Source organism: Rutidosis leptorrhynchoides, chromosome 11, assembly GCF_046630445.1.
Source record: "Rutidosis leptorrhynchoides isolate AG116_Rl617_1_P2 chromosome 11, CSIRO_AGI_Rlap_v1, whole genome shotgun sequence".
NCBI lineage: Eukaryota > Viridiplantae > Streptophyta > Magnoliopsida > Asterales > Asteraceae > Rutidosis > Rutidosis leptorrhynchoides.
The window spans coordinates 273,885,728-273,902,570 of NC_092343.1; the positions used below are offsets into that span (position 1 = coordinate 273,885,728).

Genomic DNA, 16,843 nt, shown 5'->3' on the forward strand with positions numbered 1-16,843 from the left:
TGCACTTCCAAGCACAAACCGCGCCCAAACTAACCAATAATCACTAACACAAATGAGAATGGTCCTAATAAACTAATTAAACCCAATCATAAGTGTTAAACACTTATCTTGCCCAAAATGACACCTAAATTCTAATTTTGACCCATTCAAAATTAGTCAACTAAATACACCCAAATGGGTTCCAACACTTCCATAATCACTAACACTAGTGATTATACTCAAAATCAAAGCCTAATCATGGCTAAAACGTCAACCAACCCGAAAACCCGTCAAGTATCAACAATAACTAGTCACCATAAACCCACTTCATCATTTAAATGGGTTTTACAACTAACAAGTTCAAAACCCTAACTTGAATATCAAATCATAAAGATAAAATTCGGAGTTGAGACTTACCAATACCACCAAAATAATGCCGTTGACGAGTAGAACAACTTTAACACTTGAGCTTTCACCCGAAACACTCTTCTTCTTCTTCTCCAAATGGAGCTTTCTCTTACTAAAATGGGTTTCTCACTCTAGTGTTTGATGAAAGAGGTGAAGTGTGTGAAAAATGAGGATAAGGACAAGCTTGGAACTGATTTGAGGCTTATAACCCGTTCATAATGCGAAATTATCAAAACACCCCCAAAATACCCTTAAAAACTAGCTCAAAATAGTCATTCAGCGTGTCTGTTGCGTTTTGCGACTCACTGTCGTGTTTCGCGACACATCCAAACGCGGTACACCCAGTTGAAACGCGACAATGTGATCAGGCCTCAAGGAAATCTAGCCGTCGCGTTTTGATCCTGTCTGTCGCGGATCGCGACATACCCAAACGCGGTATTCCCTGTTGAAAAGCGATAAGTGACCTGATCGTACCCAAATCCATTTTAAAAACACCATAAGTCAAACTTGGTCAAGCAATAACGTTCCAACGAATTAAATGCGCCCCTTCGGGCTCCATATGATGCCACAAGCGTCATGTTTAGAAAAACGGGGTGTTACACATGGACCGAACCATGTGGCTTATGTTTTCATTTTAAGATTTATTTGGTTTTGGTCTTTTTCTAGAGTAAGTGTGGATTAGTGAACTTTTATATTTTTGTCAAGATGTCTACCATCACCACTAGTTATGTGCATGTGTCATCATCAAAACACTTATTGTTATGGGTTAAAATTAATATGATTGTTAAGCATAAACCCACATTCTCCCCAACATTCTCCCCCTTTTTGATGATAAAAACACATAAGTGATGGTGGACATTTATCTAAAAATACGCACAAGTGTTAACATCATTTGTCGAAGCAAAAAGATTAGATCCCCCTGGAACTAAACTCGCCCTAAGAAAAATGCTCTCTCTTGGATCGTACACGGTAGAAATTAACAACCACAACACATAACACTCCAAAGACACACATTTTATTCATTCCTAAGAGAAACATAAGATAGAATCATGCATAGTATCTCACATGAGATTTGCATGAAGATTAATATTAGCATAAGCCAACATTCTCCCCCACCAGTATAGTTGACCGAAAAGTCACCAAGCTAAGAAAGAAATAGATTCCATTGGTATTGATAGAGTGGAAACATAGTTTGAGATCTAACCTTACGTGGGAGACAGAAGAGTTGATGAAGAGTTACCCTCATTTGTTTGACTTATACCAGATTCCAAGGACGAAACCTCTTTAAGGGGGTGGATTTGTAACAGTCTGAACCCGGGCTAGTTGTAAGTGAAATATTTTGCCCCTAGGATTTTAATATGTACCTTTAAGTGCTTAATTTAAATTTTATATATATATATATATATATATATATATATATATATATATATATATATATATATATATATATATATATATATATATATATATATATATATATATATATATATATATATAGTGTTGTTTTATTATTTGGTTAAGATTAGTTTGTGACAAGGGTCACCGAACAGGTTTGTTTACTTAATGTGGACTTCGTAAGGGACGGCTAACGAGGTACGAAAGATATCAGATAATTGATAAATACCCGTGTGAAGTGGGGTATGGGGTTCTTACCCAAATAGGTGTTAATGCATTTGCTTCTTTATCTCATTTTCTTTTTTTTCTCTAGAAACATCACCAAACACCCTGTACCTAACTTCTCCCTCTCTCTCTAACCCTAATCATTCAATCTCGATTTGGTTCTTTATTTACATTAAGAAATTAATTCATTGTGTCATTGTGAATCTATCAAGGTAAGATTTGACGGATTTCATGTCCAAATCAGTGTTTAATTTAAGTTTAAAGTTAGATTTTGCTAAAAGTAATTTTTGCTGTCAAAATTGCTCAAATTGATGTTGTTTTGGTTCAAAACTTGTGGGCTTATGTTTCTAAACATTTTGTGTACAAGATGTGGTCGATTTTGAGGTCAAAAACAGGTCCAAGATCGAGATTTGGTGATTTTTGCTCGTAACCCGTCACTTTAACGCTGTTGCAACTGATGGTCTTGGACCATCACCGATGGTGATTGACAACCGACCGATGGTCGTTGACCATCACCGATGGTGGGAGTCCTTCGACGTTCAGCCGGTGGGTGAGACCATCGCCCGATGGTGTGGCAAGGGTAGTCCGAGTGTCTTGGACAGTCGGCGGAAGGACTTTGGCAGTGAAAATTTTGCTAACTGTTGTGAACTAGTTGTTTTGCTATTGTTCTTAGGAGATAAGAACAAAGAGGAAGCTCAGAGTTAGATAATTGAGCAGTTGTTGGTAATTGGTGAGTGGGTCTATCTCCGGATAAAATTTAAGTAGCATGCCATGCTACCGTGATTAACTCTTTTACCTTGCTCTAATTCAGTGATGTTGCCATGCTAGTTAGATGATTGCATTCTCATTGTTGCTATGTGATATTATGTGCGCACTGTGTTTGGCACCCACCGGGCCGGAGGATGCTGGGGACTTGTAATCGGGCATGTGGAGGTTAGAGTTCATATGAATCAACTGAGCCTGAGGAGGTTGGGTCCAAGGGCTACTGATTGTGGAGTATAGTTTTGAATGACGCATCCCCTGCGTTCGAATAACTATACTGTGAATCGTGTAGCAAGGACTATCGGTAGACTCTAGCCCGATTAGCTAGGAGTTGTGTGCTCGTACAAGCCATCGATCCTGGTATTGTCATCATTTGTATATTAGTTGGTGGTTAGCATGTGTATGATGTGTATGTTATAGCTTGTGTGATGCTTAAGCTATGTCTGTTAGATAGATTCAATTCACTTAGCATTATGCTAATCCCCCACATTTTCACCCTTGCAGGTTTAGGTACTGCTAGTTGGATGGGTGTTACGGAGGGGTTTGGAAGACATGTTTGACAAGACCCAACTCTGATGTTTTCTTACTTCTTTTTAAAACTGGTTGTGACCAGAGTCAGTTATTGATGTTATGTAACACTGTTTTGTGTAATGATAGATTTAACACTGGATTGTAATAATCATGGATTAATTTTGAACTGCGTCCTTTTGTAAATGTTAATCTGGATACTTTTGGTAATTGTTGTCTTCCGCTGTGATATATAAAAAAATGACCGGTGTTACAGCCAGCCCTTCAAATAGCCGGATCTATCTTTCATTACAGTCGACGGCTCTTCTAATAGCGGGCAACCCTTTTTTTGCAGATCCGAGTTTTCTGGGAGTTCTTCAATATCATAGATAACAACTAAATGAACAGTTGAGAGATGTTTTCACTGTCTTCGACTTCTCTTTACTCCTAATCCGCACATCATCCAGTCTTCGACCCCATATTTTTTTCCCTCTTTCACTATTTTCCATCACTTTTTCTACAAAATCACATTAACTATTTCAAACACTTAAAACATTAATTTGTTTATAAAATAGACACATTTTAGCTTAAAATAGAAATAACATCACCTTAAATTAATATTCCAGATATGTATAAAATAGGAGATATCAAATTCTCACACTTCGATTTTGCTTGTACTCAAGCAAGTAAAGACTTTAGAAATATGTTTAAGCTAAATCAAATTTCTAATATCATGAAAAACTTCAAAATCTTTAAAATTTCTAATAGCCATGTCCGCGAACCATAGTGTAGGGGTGTTCATCGGTTCGGTTTTCGATTTGTTCGGTTTATTCGGTTTGGTGTATTCGGTTTTGAAATGTTTTAGAGGAAAACCGAAAACCGAACCGAAAACTGAATTCAAAGTTAAAACCGAACCGAACCGAAAACTGAATTTGAATTTGGATTCGGTTCGGTTTTCGGTTAAAACCGAATATTATGAAAAAACTGAGAACGATGGTAGTTTAATTGTGGCGTTACTGATGTCTTAGTTATTTATATCCTAAAACAATGACGTACTATTAAATTATAGAGAATTCGATGATTTATTAATATTTACAGCTTAATGATGACATTTACTGCTTCTGTTATTAAGAAGAAGAACATAATAATTTGAGTAACATAATTATAGTGTGAGCAATAAAATCGTCATATGAGTGAGAACATATTTTATTGATTGGATCCCAAATTATAATGACATTAAAACATAAATATACAAATTAAATATTTAAAAATTTTGAATTCGGTTTTGAATTTGGTTTTCGGTTAAACCGAATTCAGAATTTTCAAAACTGAAAACCGAACCGAAAACCAAATTCAAATTCGGTTTCAGTTTGACTCGATCCGAAAACCGTTTTTCAAATTCGGTTTGGTTTTTTTCCGGTTTGATTTCGGTTTGGTTTTCGGGTTCCACGGTTTCAAACCAAATACTGACCACCCCTACCATAGTGTAATTTAGGGTGGTGTTCATGTTTTGTTTTTTATTTGCTATTTAAGGTTTGTATAAAATAAAGGTGCAGATGGTTGAAAATAGGACGTTTTTAAATGTTTTTGTTTCCTGGTTTGCTATTTAAGGTTCGTGAAACAGGGAAATCAATTTGTATAATTTGATAAAATTGGAGTTTATAATTTGATAGGAATAATGATGAAAATGGTTAAAGGATCGGAAATTGGGATTTATAATTTAATAGGAATAAAGATGAAAATGATTAAAGGAAAGAAAAGAAAATAACCAATTAGAGAGAAGGAAATTTAAAAGGACGAAAGTATCCTCAGGCCACTCCCTATCGTGATTAAACTATTCATCCTCTTAACATGCCACATCAGAGCCACATCAACACCTAAATCCTATAACTAACCCATAAAATCCTATAACTAAACACTGCCTATCATGACTAATGGTTGTTAAGGCAAAACTTATTTCAAACACCGCAGAGAAGAAGATTTAGGAGGCTGGTTGTGCTGATTCGCTTACTGCTTAGATTTGCTGATTCACTTGCACGATCTTTCATATTGCTAGTCTGTTATACTAATATTTCATATTGCTAGTCTGTTTTATTATGGCAGCATGCAGTTGCAAATTGTTTGATTTGTTGGTGATTATGATATGTGATTTGACTACATGTATTTGCAAAAGTTGACAATGAGAGAAATATTTTTTAGTTTTTGTTATTGTTTCACACAATGTTAATAAACAGTTGTGTATATGATTTATGTGGTTGGATAAGCCAAGCAATCTGATTAGATAAGCTAATCACATGTGATTAGATTAGTCAATCACATGTGATTAGATATCCATCACATGTGATTGGTGAGTCAACAGTTGTGTTAATGATTTATGCGATTGAATAAGCCAATAGTTGTAGAATCATCTTGTTATAAAATGATTATATAATCACGTGTGTTTGTTATATAATCACAAGATTGGTAGAATCACATGATCATCTTTGTTATATAATCACAAGATTGGCTCTCAAAAATCGCATGGGTTAGCCTTCATAATCACAAGTGAATGGCTTTCATAATCACATGTGATCAACCTTCACAATCACCAGTGATTGACTTGAGGAATCACTTAAAGGTGTTTAATAATTTCAATCAACCATGGTACATAAAACAAAAAACATATATACACATGTGATGGACTTTTACAATGATTAGCTTTTATCATCACATGTGATTGGCATGACAAATCACATGTGATTGGCATGCAGAATCACATGTGATTGGCTTGCATAATCACATGTGATTGATTGGGATAATCATATGATTGCCTTTGTTATATAATCACAAGATTGGCTTTAAAATCGCATAAGTTGGACTTCACAATCACAAGTGATTGGCTATCACAATCACCAGTAATTGAATTGCAGAATCACTTGTAGCTGTTTAATAAATTCAATCAACTATAGTACATAATGTTAATCAACAGTTGTGTATATGATCTATGGGGTTGGATAAGCCAAGCACATATGATTATATTAAGAACATGTGATTGGTCATGCAGAAATCACAAGTGATTGCCATAATCACAAGTGATTGAACATGTTCAATAACAAGTGATTGCCATAATCACAAGTGATAGCCAGAATCACAAGTGATTGAACATGCAGAATCACAAGTGATTGGCAACATCACAAGTAATTGACAATGAAAAATCACAAGTGATAGCTAGAATCACATGTGTTTAGCTATGCAAAAATCACATGTGCTTAACATGTAAGTGATATGCACTATGAAAACCATCAACAAATAGTAACATACAAACAGAAACATACTAAAATATGTTAAAAATATCGTAACATACTAACAATAACATACTAACAGTAACATAACACATGTGTTAAACAAGACAATTCACTTTTAACAACTAAGCAACTAAAATCTAGAATATGTTTTTGACAAAACAATTCACTTTTCACCACTAAAATTCTCCAAAGTCTTTGAAACACGTTCGGGTCTTGAATTTTGTGCTTCAATAACAAGGTTCCTATAATTTTCTTTCATATAAAACTTGTTAAATGAATTTGCACTTCGAATCATCAAGTTGGCATGCTGGTTCAGAGAATGTGTCAAAAGCTTCGCGGCATACCAGACCCTCAACTTCCTCATCTAATTTTTTTGTTCCACCGATTCAGGAAACAATTCCTCCATCCAATTCCCATCGGCTGTGGCTTTATATCTTTCCATGTGGTACATGGCAAAAAACACCGCAATCAACAGCCTTATCTCTTGTAACCCATGGCAAAGTGATTCGCTTTGCATTCAGTTTTTCAATCTGATCTGTCATTGGATGCTTGTGCACTTTTAGATACTCACCAAAGCAGTATGTCTGGAAAAACAAATTAGAAACATAAACATCAGCTTTTTAAAAAACACATGTGCTAAAAATAAAATCATTTTAGTACATGTGATAGAACTATGTAATCACAAGTGAATGACTGATGTAATCACATGTGATTGAATGATACAATCACATGTGATTGAATAGTCTAGTGACATTTAGAAAATGTATTTATTACTGAAAAATATAAAGTGCTAATACAAAAATGAAATGATATTATAAAGTCAACAATCAGTGGCTAACTTATTTTATATACAAATATACAAATAACTAACATTCTAGAAAAGAAAACTAACCAAGAGGGTGCAAACTTTGGCGTATCTTTTAGCAAAGTTTGAAGTCAAGCGAGCGTTGTCAAGTATTTTAAGCTTTGGAACTCTCAAATCAAACACAAGCACAAAGAAATGACTCTTTCTGCAGATGTGGAAAAAACCTGTTGAAAAGAAAACAAGCATTCAAATAACTCTCAAATCATACTTGACTTTGTCGTCCTCGATGTTCTAAGAATTAACCATGTAATCAAAATCATCCTTCTCATCCTCAGCCTTTTTTTTTTCACCATCATCCTTCTTATCATCATCATCATCAACATTATTCTTCTCATCGTCATCCTTGATATCACGATCCAGAACCTTCACCTCATCGCCCTCAACAACTCTAAAAACTTGATTCAATTTACTTTGATAAGAAATCAAAGTCTCCTCATTTGAAAATTTCAATAAACCTTCTTTTATTTTGGTTAACAAAAACAGCTTAAGGTCATCAACCAATTTGAACTTCTCTTCGATAACTTCACAATAATCCTGCATATAAAGCCGCAAAACATTAGAATATTATGTGATGCAGTAAATTAAAAAGTAATCACATGTGATTGGCAAAGCAGAATCACATGTGATTGGCAAAGCAGAATCACATGTGATTGGAAAAAAGCATAGATAACATGTGAGTGGCAAAAGCAGAATCACATGTGATTGTCAAAACAGAATCACATGTGATTGGTAACAAGCAGAATCAGAAACATAGTAGATAGAAGGAAAAATACCTTAACCGAATGAATGTCATGCTTTTTATCTTCCAATTTTAAAAACTCCTCTCCATCTAGTTCAGGATCATACTCTGGTGCAATTTGACTATCACAATCACAAGTGATTGGCAAAGCAAAATCACAAGTGATTGGACAATCACATGTGATTGGAAAAGTAGAATTACAAGTGATAGGACAATCACATGTGCGATAATAATCCTTTAGGGATCTAAAACCACAACATAAGCATTATCACTTGCTAAGAACATGTATAAACTTGTAAGCTGGAAAAACTATGGTTTAAAGATACAACAAAGCTAATATAGGATTTTCTTTTTTTAATGTCTATAATAATATATAATGTCATTTTAGTTCAAAGCAACAGTCATCTAATCATATTCATGGTGTCATACAACATACTTAACTTATGTGAACTAATTACAACTAATTGAACAGGTATGAATCACCATCACCATGCCCTAATATTATAGTACAATATCAATTAAGATATACTAAGTTTACTAGTTAATCATTAAAAATCATATCAGAAAATTATCACTCAACAATGACAACAAGCATACTGATTACATGTTCTAACTACAACAGATCAAACAAGTCGAATGCATCATACCACAACCTAAATCCTAAAAACCTAGATTCACTAATTAATTAAGAAGAAAGTAATTAAGCTCGAATAGCATACACTACAGGCAGTACCTGACCGACCTGAGATGACATAAAAGCAATTGAAACCGGTTTCCGATCAGTGCTCATCTTCATTCCAGGCAACACAGCTTTCACCAATTTGAAATCGGAGAATCTTTTGATTTCGCCATTGTTTATAGATGATTGTTGATTTTTTGATCGATTAGACGATTATTGTTGTTTGATGTTGATGATTGCAGATGGAAGGTTTGATTGTTGTGGATCGATCGAAGTACTATTTGTGAAACCCTAGAATCGTAACTGTGTGTGTTCTTCAATGAGAGAGGTTAACGAATTGAATGAGATACAAATTCTGAAGTGTAAATTATATTGTTTGTAAATGGACGAAAATGCCCCTCTGCCCAAAATACTTATATTTCTTAAAGTTAATCCTAAGCCATTGATCAAAGTGAATCTAAGGGCAGAAAATGATGTTATGGCTTAATCTGCCTAATCAGAGTAGAAACCCTAATAATCACAAAACACAATTGCCGAATAATAAACACAGAAAAAAGAAAAGAACATGAGAATTATAGTGGTTCAGTTTCGATGTGAAACCTACATCCACTTTGGAACTAGAGAGTATTATTAATTTGGAGGTGATACAATACATGTACAATTGAGAGACTATATATAGACTTAGGACCCTCAATAAAAAACGGCCCAAACAATTAGGGTTGGCCAAACCCTAACTTAGTCACCAAGTAAACAAGCTGCCGTATTATTGAAGCCTACACCCTTTACAATCTCCCACTTGGAGGCTTTGAATACCATCGATCTGCACTCTTGTACTTCTGCTCTGCAAAAACTTAGCTCGTCTCTACTCTCTCTAGTTCCTGCCTTCTCTTCAATGTTCCTGAAGGCCAGTTGAAGCTATGCACAGCTTCAACTTATCCAGCGTTACTGGTTTGGTGAACATATCTGCCGGATTCTTTGAACCTGGAATGCTCTCCAGATTAAATGTTCCATTGCTTATCCGTTCTCTGATAAAGTGATACTTCATGCCAATGTGCTTCGTCTTAGCATGATAGACTGGATTCTTTGCTAACTTGATTGCGCTCTCATTATCACAATATAAGACAAATTCTGTCTGTTTGCTACCCAGTTCTTTCACGAATGTCTTCAACCATACTAGTTCTTTACTGGCTTCAGTCAAGGCCATGTATTCTGCTTCAGTAGTAGATAGAGCCACTCTCTTTTGAAGCCTAGACATCCAACTCACTGCTGTTCCTCCTATAGTGAATACATACCCGGTGGTGCTCTTGAAGGTATTATTGCATCTACCCAGATCTACATCAGAATAACCCCTGAGAGTAGTATCCATGCCCTTGAAACATAACCCAACTTTGGGAGTACCCTTTAAATACCGCAGTATCCACTTCACTGCTTCCCAATGTTCTTTCCCTGGAGATGACATAAAGCGACTAACCATCCCAACTGCATGTGCTATATCAGGTCTTGTACACACCATAGCGTACATTAGACTACCTACTGCGGATGCATAAGGAACCTTAACCATTTCTGCTTTTTCTACTTCAGTTTTAGGAGACTGATGTTTAGAAAGCTTTAGATGACTTCCCAACGGCGTGTTTCTTGGCTTTGTAGACTCACCATTCATTCTGAACTTTTCAAGAACCTTGCGAATATACTTTTCTTGAGATAAAGAAACTGACCCATCTTTATTCCTGCATATACTCATACCGAGAATCTGCTTAGCTGACCCGAGATCCTTCATTTCAAATTTTCTAGATAATTGCTTCTTCAAATTGCGTATTTCAACCATATCAGAACCTGCAATTAACATATCATCGACATAAAGAAGCAATATAATATAGGAGCTCTTGAACTTCTTCAAATAACAGCAATGATCTGTAGAACTTCTCACGAATCCTGTCTTCTCCATGAAATTATCAAATTTCAAGTACCACTGTCTGGGAGCTTGTTTCAAACCATACAAGCTTCTCTTTAGATTACACACAAGACTCTCCTTTCCTTTGACACGAAACCCCTCTGGTTGAGACATGTAAATGTCTTCTTCAATGTCGCCATGCAGGAAGGCTGTTTTAACATCCAACTATTCTAAGTGTAACTTCTCGGTTGCAACCATACTTAGAACCAATCCGATAGTCGTCATCTTCACTACTGGAGAAAAGATTTCAGCATAGTCGACTCCTTTCTTTTGTTGAAATCCTTTGACAACTAATCTTGCTTTGTATCGTTTAGAACCATCCCCTTCATCTTTGACTCTGAAAACCCATTTATTCTGTAAGACCTTTTTTCCTGGTGGTAACTTGGTCAGCCTCCAAGTTTGATTTTTCAATAAAGATTCCATCTCGCTTTTCATAGCCTGCTCCCACTGGAACGAATCTTTCACCTTCATTGCCTCAGAATAACTTTCTGGTTCCCCATTTTCTGTGAAAAGAAGATAGTTAACTGTTGGACTAAACCTAACTGGCTGTCTTGTGACTCGTGTAGATCTCCTGACTCAATTAGACTGGTCAGATTGTGGTGGGGACTGTGGGGTCTGCTCATCATCAGACTCTGAGCTCCCACTATCTGAAGTCTGCTCGTGATCAGACTCCGAGCTCTCACTATTAGGAACTCCCAATGGAACTTCAGTTTCATCCTCTGGAGTTTCTCTTTCATCTTCTCTAGTTGTCTCTTTGTCAACCTCAAATTCAACTGATTCTTTTTCTTTTGTTGTTGAGTTGAAATCCTTGTACAATTCTGCTTCATTGAAGGTGGCATGTTTACTTCTGATAACATGTTTTCCCTTATTATCCCATACCCTGTAACCCATGTCGTCTCCCCCATAACCAATGAACACGTACTTCTTTGCTTTTTCATCAAGTTTGTCACCATCTTTATTAATATCATATGCACTGCACCCAAAGATTTTTAGATGCTCATAACTGATTGCTTTACCTCTCCATTCTTCTTCGGGTATTTTGAAATCAAGCCGAGTTGATGGAGAACAGTTGATCAAATAAGCGGCAGTGCTTACTGCATCAGCCCATAGAGTCTTTGGTAGCCCACAATTAAGTCTCATGCTACGTGCTCTCTCATTTAAAGTGCGATTCATTCTTTCTGCAACTCCGTTTTGCTGTGGAGTACCTGGAACCGTCTTGATCATCCGAATACCATGATCAGCACAATAGTTAACGAATTCGGTGCTGATGTATTCTCCTCCATTATCCGACTTCAAGCATTTTACCTTCAAATCACAAGATAATTCAACAGCATATTTCCATTTCTTAAAAGCTTCAAATACATCAGATTTATTTTTAAGAAAGTAAACCCATACCTTGCGTGTTGAATCGTCAATGAAAGTAACATAATAGCGTGCTCCTCCCAATGAAGAAACAGGAGTAGGCCCGAACACATCCGTGTGTACTAGCTCCAACTTCTGAGCCTTTAAAGTTCTGCCTGCTTTTGCAAAGGTGACCTTCTTCTTCTTTCCTAGAACAAATGACTCGCAAAAGTCCGATTCAACTCTCTTTAGACCAGGAATTTTACCATTAGACACTAGCATTTTCATTCCTTTGTCACTCATGTGACCTAAATGTTGGTGCCACTGACTGGTTAAGCTTCGATCATTGGAAATTGTATTTACTTCATTAGCTGGAACTTCTGCCATATAAAGAGTGCCTCTCTTCTTACCCTTGGCTATTACTAAGTTCCCCTTTATTACTTTCCACTGACCTTCACCAAATAGCACACTATATCCTTGATCATCAAGCTGTCCAACAGAGATTAGTTTTTTCTTTAGGCCAGGAATAACTCGGACATTTTCCAAGGTCCAATTAGTGCCCAAAGAGGTCTTCAGCTCTAAGTCTCCAATCCCTGTAATGTCAAGACAATGATCATTAGCCAAACGAACTTTACCAAGGTTACCTGTTCGTAGATTCTTCATCAAATGTGGACTTGGGGTAGCATGAAACGATGCTCCTGAATCCATAACCCACGCATCAATTGTATTCTCAATGCAGCAAACAAGGACGTTATCATAATCATCTGTTGCAACTGCAACATTAACTTCCTTTGGCTTTGATGATGTTACTGGCTTAGTGCACTGATTTTGGAAGTGCCCAGTCTCCTGACAATTCCAACATTTAATATCATTCCTCATTCTCGACACACTCCTCCTTCTTGACTTTGACCTGCCCCTGGTGGTGTTACTTCTGCCTTTTCTCCTACCCCTCTCTTCTGTGCTCAGCAAGTTTCCTGATGGTTCTCCTGAGCTCTTTCTTCTTATATCTTCCCCAAGAATAAAATCACGAATGCTCTCAAACTTTATCTTTGAGGACTCTGTGGATCCACTGATAGTTGTGACTGAACCTGACCAGCTTTCAGGTAACGAAGATAATAATAGAAGAGATTTGACTTCGTCATCGAACTTGATATCAACTGACAGTAACCGAGAGATAATATTGTTGAAGTTATTGATATGGTTTGTTACCGAAGCACCTTCTTTCAACCTGGTGTTTACCAACTGTCTGATCAAAAACACGTTGTTAGAAGCAGACGGCTTCTCATACATATTCGATAAGGTCTTCATCAAACCATATGTAGTGGTTTCATTCACAATATTAAAGGCAACACTTTTTGTCAGTGTGAGCCTGACAACAGCTAGGGCTTTCCTGTCAAGTATTTTCCACTCATCGTCTTTCAATCTTTCTGGTTTATTCTCACTCAAAGCATCGATCAAATCCTTCTGACATAGCAAATCTTCAACCTGCATCCTCCACCACCCAAAATCTTGCCCATCGAACTTGTCAATTTTAATCCTCCCTTCTTCAGCCATTGAAAAGGTTATATCATATGTAAATCAGCAGCAAAAAAAAAAAACACACCTGTGATTTGGGCTGTGGCGGTAGCAACTGTGATTAACAGCAGCTGCTGTGATGATCAGGAGAAAAAAAAATGACAGCTGCACCTTGTGACAATAGCAGCTGTGATGATCAGAAAATAAAGGCGGTTGCACTTTAATTGACACAGCAGCAGGTCTGCGATCAGCTGCAAAGGCTGCTGTTTTTGACGGCTAGGGTTTAGAACCTGTGATCTGCTGCTTGACGGCTAGGGTTAGAATCTGTGATCTGAAGTTTGACGGCTAGGGTTTAGAACCCGAAGCTCTGATACCAGTTGTTATGGCTTAATCTGCCTAATCAGAGTAGAAACCCTAATAATCACAAAACACAATTGCCGAATAATAAACACAGAAAAAAGAAAAGAACACGAGAATTATAGTGGTTCAGTTTCGATGTGAAACCTACATCCACTTTGGAACTAGAGAGTATTATTAATTCGAAGGTGATACAATACATGTACAATTGAGAGACTATATATAAACTTAGGACCCTCAATAAAAAACGACCCAAACAATTAGGGTTGGCCAAATCCTAGCTTAGTCACCAAGTAAAGAAGCTGCCGTATTATTGAAGCCTACGCCCTTTACAAATGATTCCCTCAAACCCAAGATAAAACTTGTTCTCAAGTGAATATCCTTCCAATTTTCTATTCGTTTTGCGATTTTCCTTTTCACTGTAGAAAACTTCCGAATGCAAAGGGTTTGCAAATAACAAAAGGGTTTCTGATATCACCTCTACTTTATTATTGTGATTTTCGCTGTATGAATCCAACCTTAATATTTGATTCCGTTTCTCATCTTTTAAATATATTCATAAATTAATCTCATGCGTTTTAACTCTTGTTTTTGCAGTTTAAAATGTTCAAGAACACCTTTCAATCTGGTTTCTTATCTATCTTATATAGTCTGGGGTATGCCCTTTTTATAGTATGTGATATTTTGTTTCAATAAATATATTTATTTATGTAGTTTTCAATAATTAAATACTTTTCTCTGTTAAATTATACGTAGGAGCAAGCCTTTGCAGATATGGGATAAAGAAGGTGAGGTCTTGTTATTAATTTTAGTTTATGAAGATTTTGAACTTATAAATATGTTTATTTACTTCGTTAATTAGTAGTTTTTAGAACCTTAATTAAACTTTTGAACTTTTTAGGTCATATTATAATTTAGGGCTATTCATAGGATCAGGTTTATTGTTGTTCGTGTTATACCTATATAAATAAAATTCAGTCTTTTGAAATACTTTTCCACCTAATTCGAAAACTGGACGAATTCGAAGGATTGGAATTTTGTTAAAATCAATATTCGAACAAAAATGCAATTTTTTTAATACTTTTGAAGAGTTGTACCTGCAAATTTTCGGGTCTGAGAACTGATTTAATTAGGGTTCGAACCTGATTATAAAACAAATTCAAATTGAAATTTTCGATTTGGAATTTTGTTTTCTTGAATTGCGTATGAAACACCCCTTATCCATGGACCACTGGCCCTTGGCTTTTCCACTAGGTAAAATAAGTTATAAAAAAAACATTTGTCTAAAAAAAATTTAGGACATAAACGTGTTATCGAGGCCTAACTATCGTTAACAGGACCTCTTTTTTTTTTTTTTTTTTTTCCCTAGCTTACCTAATGTATTTACTTCTAGGTTGCTAATATGTGCTTGTTAGAGATTAATTTTTGAGACTATTATCTTAAGGGAAGGTCATATTAGTTTGACTCAACTGATAAAATTTTGTTTTATTTCGACTATATATATTTGGTAAAGGTTGATTATACATGCAAGGAAACCTACGAATCTGTGAAATTGTTTTTTTTATTGATCTACAGATATTTGGTAAAGGTTCCACTCTTTAGTCTTTACCAAATTGGTCTATTAAAAGTACACGTTTCGTTGAACATATTTTGACCCCGTTACCTGTCTTACTAGACACGCCCATCTTGCCACCTCTGTATAATATCATAAAGAGGTGACCGGTTGTGTCTTCTGTTTATGGAAGTAATTTAATGTTACTACTTTCATATAAATATGGCCTAAAAAATAGGTTCATCCTTATTTGTTTAGAACTTGATCACTTATTTTTTTTTTTTCTTTTTTAGTTGTTAATGGACAGGTAAAGCGTACACACGATGAAGACATACAATCAAATATTCTTGAAATTGTTGGAACAAATGTGCAGTCTACATACATTACGTGCCCTGCAGATCCAAATGCTACACTTGGCATAAAGCTGCCGTTTTTAGTTATGATTGTAAAAAATGTGAAGAAATATTTCACATTCGAGATTCAGGTGCTGGATGACAAAAACGTTAGGCGACGTTTTCGCGCTTCTAATTATCAAGTGTGTAAATCTTACCTATTACTTTATGAGCAACTAGTGTTTGATAGTTAGTTGCATTTTGCGTCTTTGCATTAAAAAAAATAGGTTCATCAAGTGGACCCTACATGATGTAGGTGGCATTAGCATGGATGTGTCCAGTTGGGTAATGGGTCAAAATTTGTAAATTTATTAGACGGGATGGACACATGTAACCATCTTGGGCTTACCATTAAATGCTTTTCTCTAAATTGCATAAATTGCTCTTTGAGTAACTGTAGATCTGTTTTTAGTTAACCTAGGATTACTTGTTTTTCTATTAGAGAAAATATAAAGAAAGCCCCCTTTATGCATAAATTGTTTGAAGTTTATGCATGATATATATGGACACAGCGCTATATATTGTGTTGCATTCAAGCAAAGAACGGTTTGATTTTTTACAAAAACTCCTAATTAGTTTGTTAAATTTTGCATTTAACCAAAAATGGATTGAAATCGTGAATCGTTACACTCTTCTTGTGTATGTTAAAGGCTATGACTCGAGTTAAACCGTTCATATGCACTATGCCGTTAAAGATGGACGATGGATGGAATCAAATTCAACTAAATTTAGCCGACCTTATTCGACGTGCGTATGGAACAAACTACGTCGAGACACTCCGTGTTCAAGTTCATGCAAATTGCCGTTTAAGGAGGATTTATTTCTCTGACCGACTTTATTCAGAGGAAGAACTACCACCAGAATTCAAACTTTACCTTCCCATGCAGGTTAG

At 35.9% G+C, this 16,843-nt stretch overlaps 1 protein-coding gene across 1 annotated transcript in view; it reads left to right on the forward strand.

Moving 5' to 3' along the window:
* Positions 1-14,377: 14,377 nt before the first annotated feature.
* Positions 14,378-16,843, forward strand: part of LOC139877333 (uncharacterized) — a 3,763-nt gene continuing 1,297 nt past the window's right edge. The window contains exons 1-5 of the mRNA XM_071864750.1: positions 14,378-14,512; positions 14,605-14,663; positions 14,764-14,795; positions 15,853-16,094; positions 16,602-16,838. Coding sequence (XP_071720851.1) covers positions 14,611-14,663; positions 14,764-14,795; positions 15,853-16,094; positions 16,602-16,838 — 564 coding nt within the window. The 5' untranslated portion in view covers positions 14,378-14,512; positions 14,605-14,610. The remainder of the gene's footprint in view (positions 14,513-14,604; positions 14,664-14,763; positions 14,796-15,852; positions 16,095-16,601; positions 16,839-16,843) is intronic.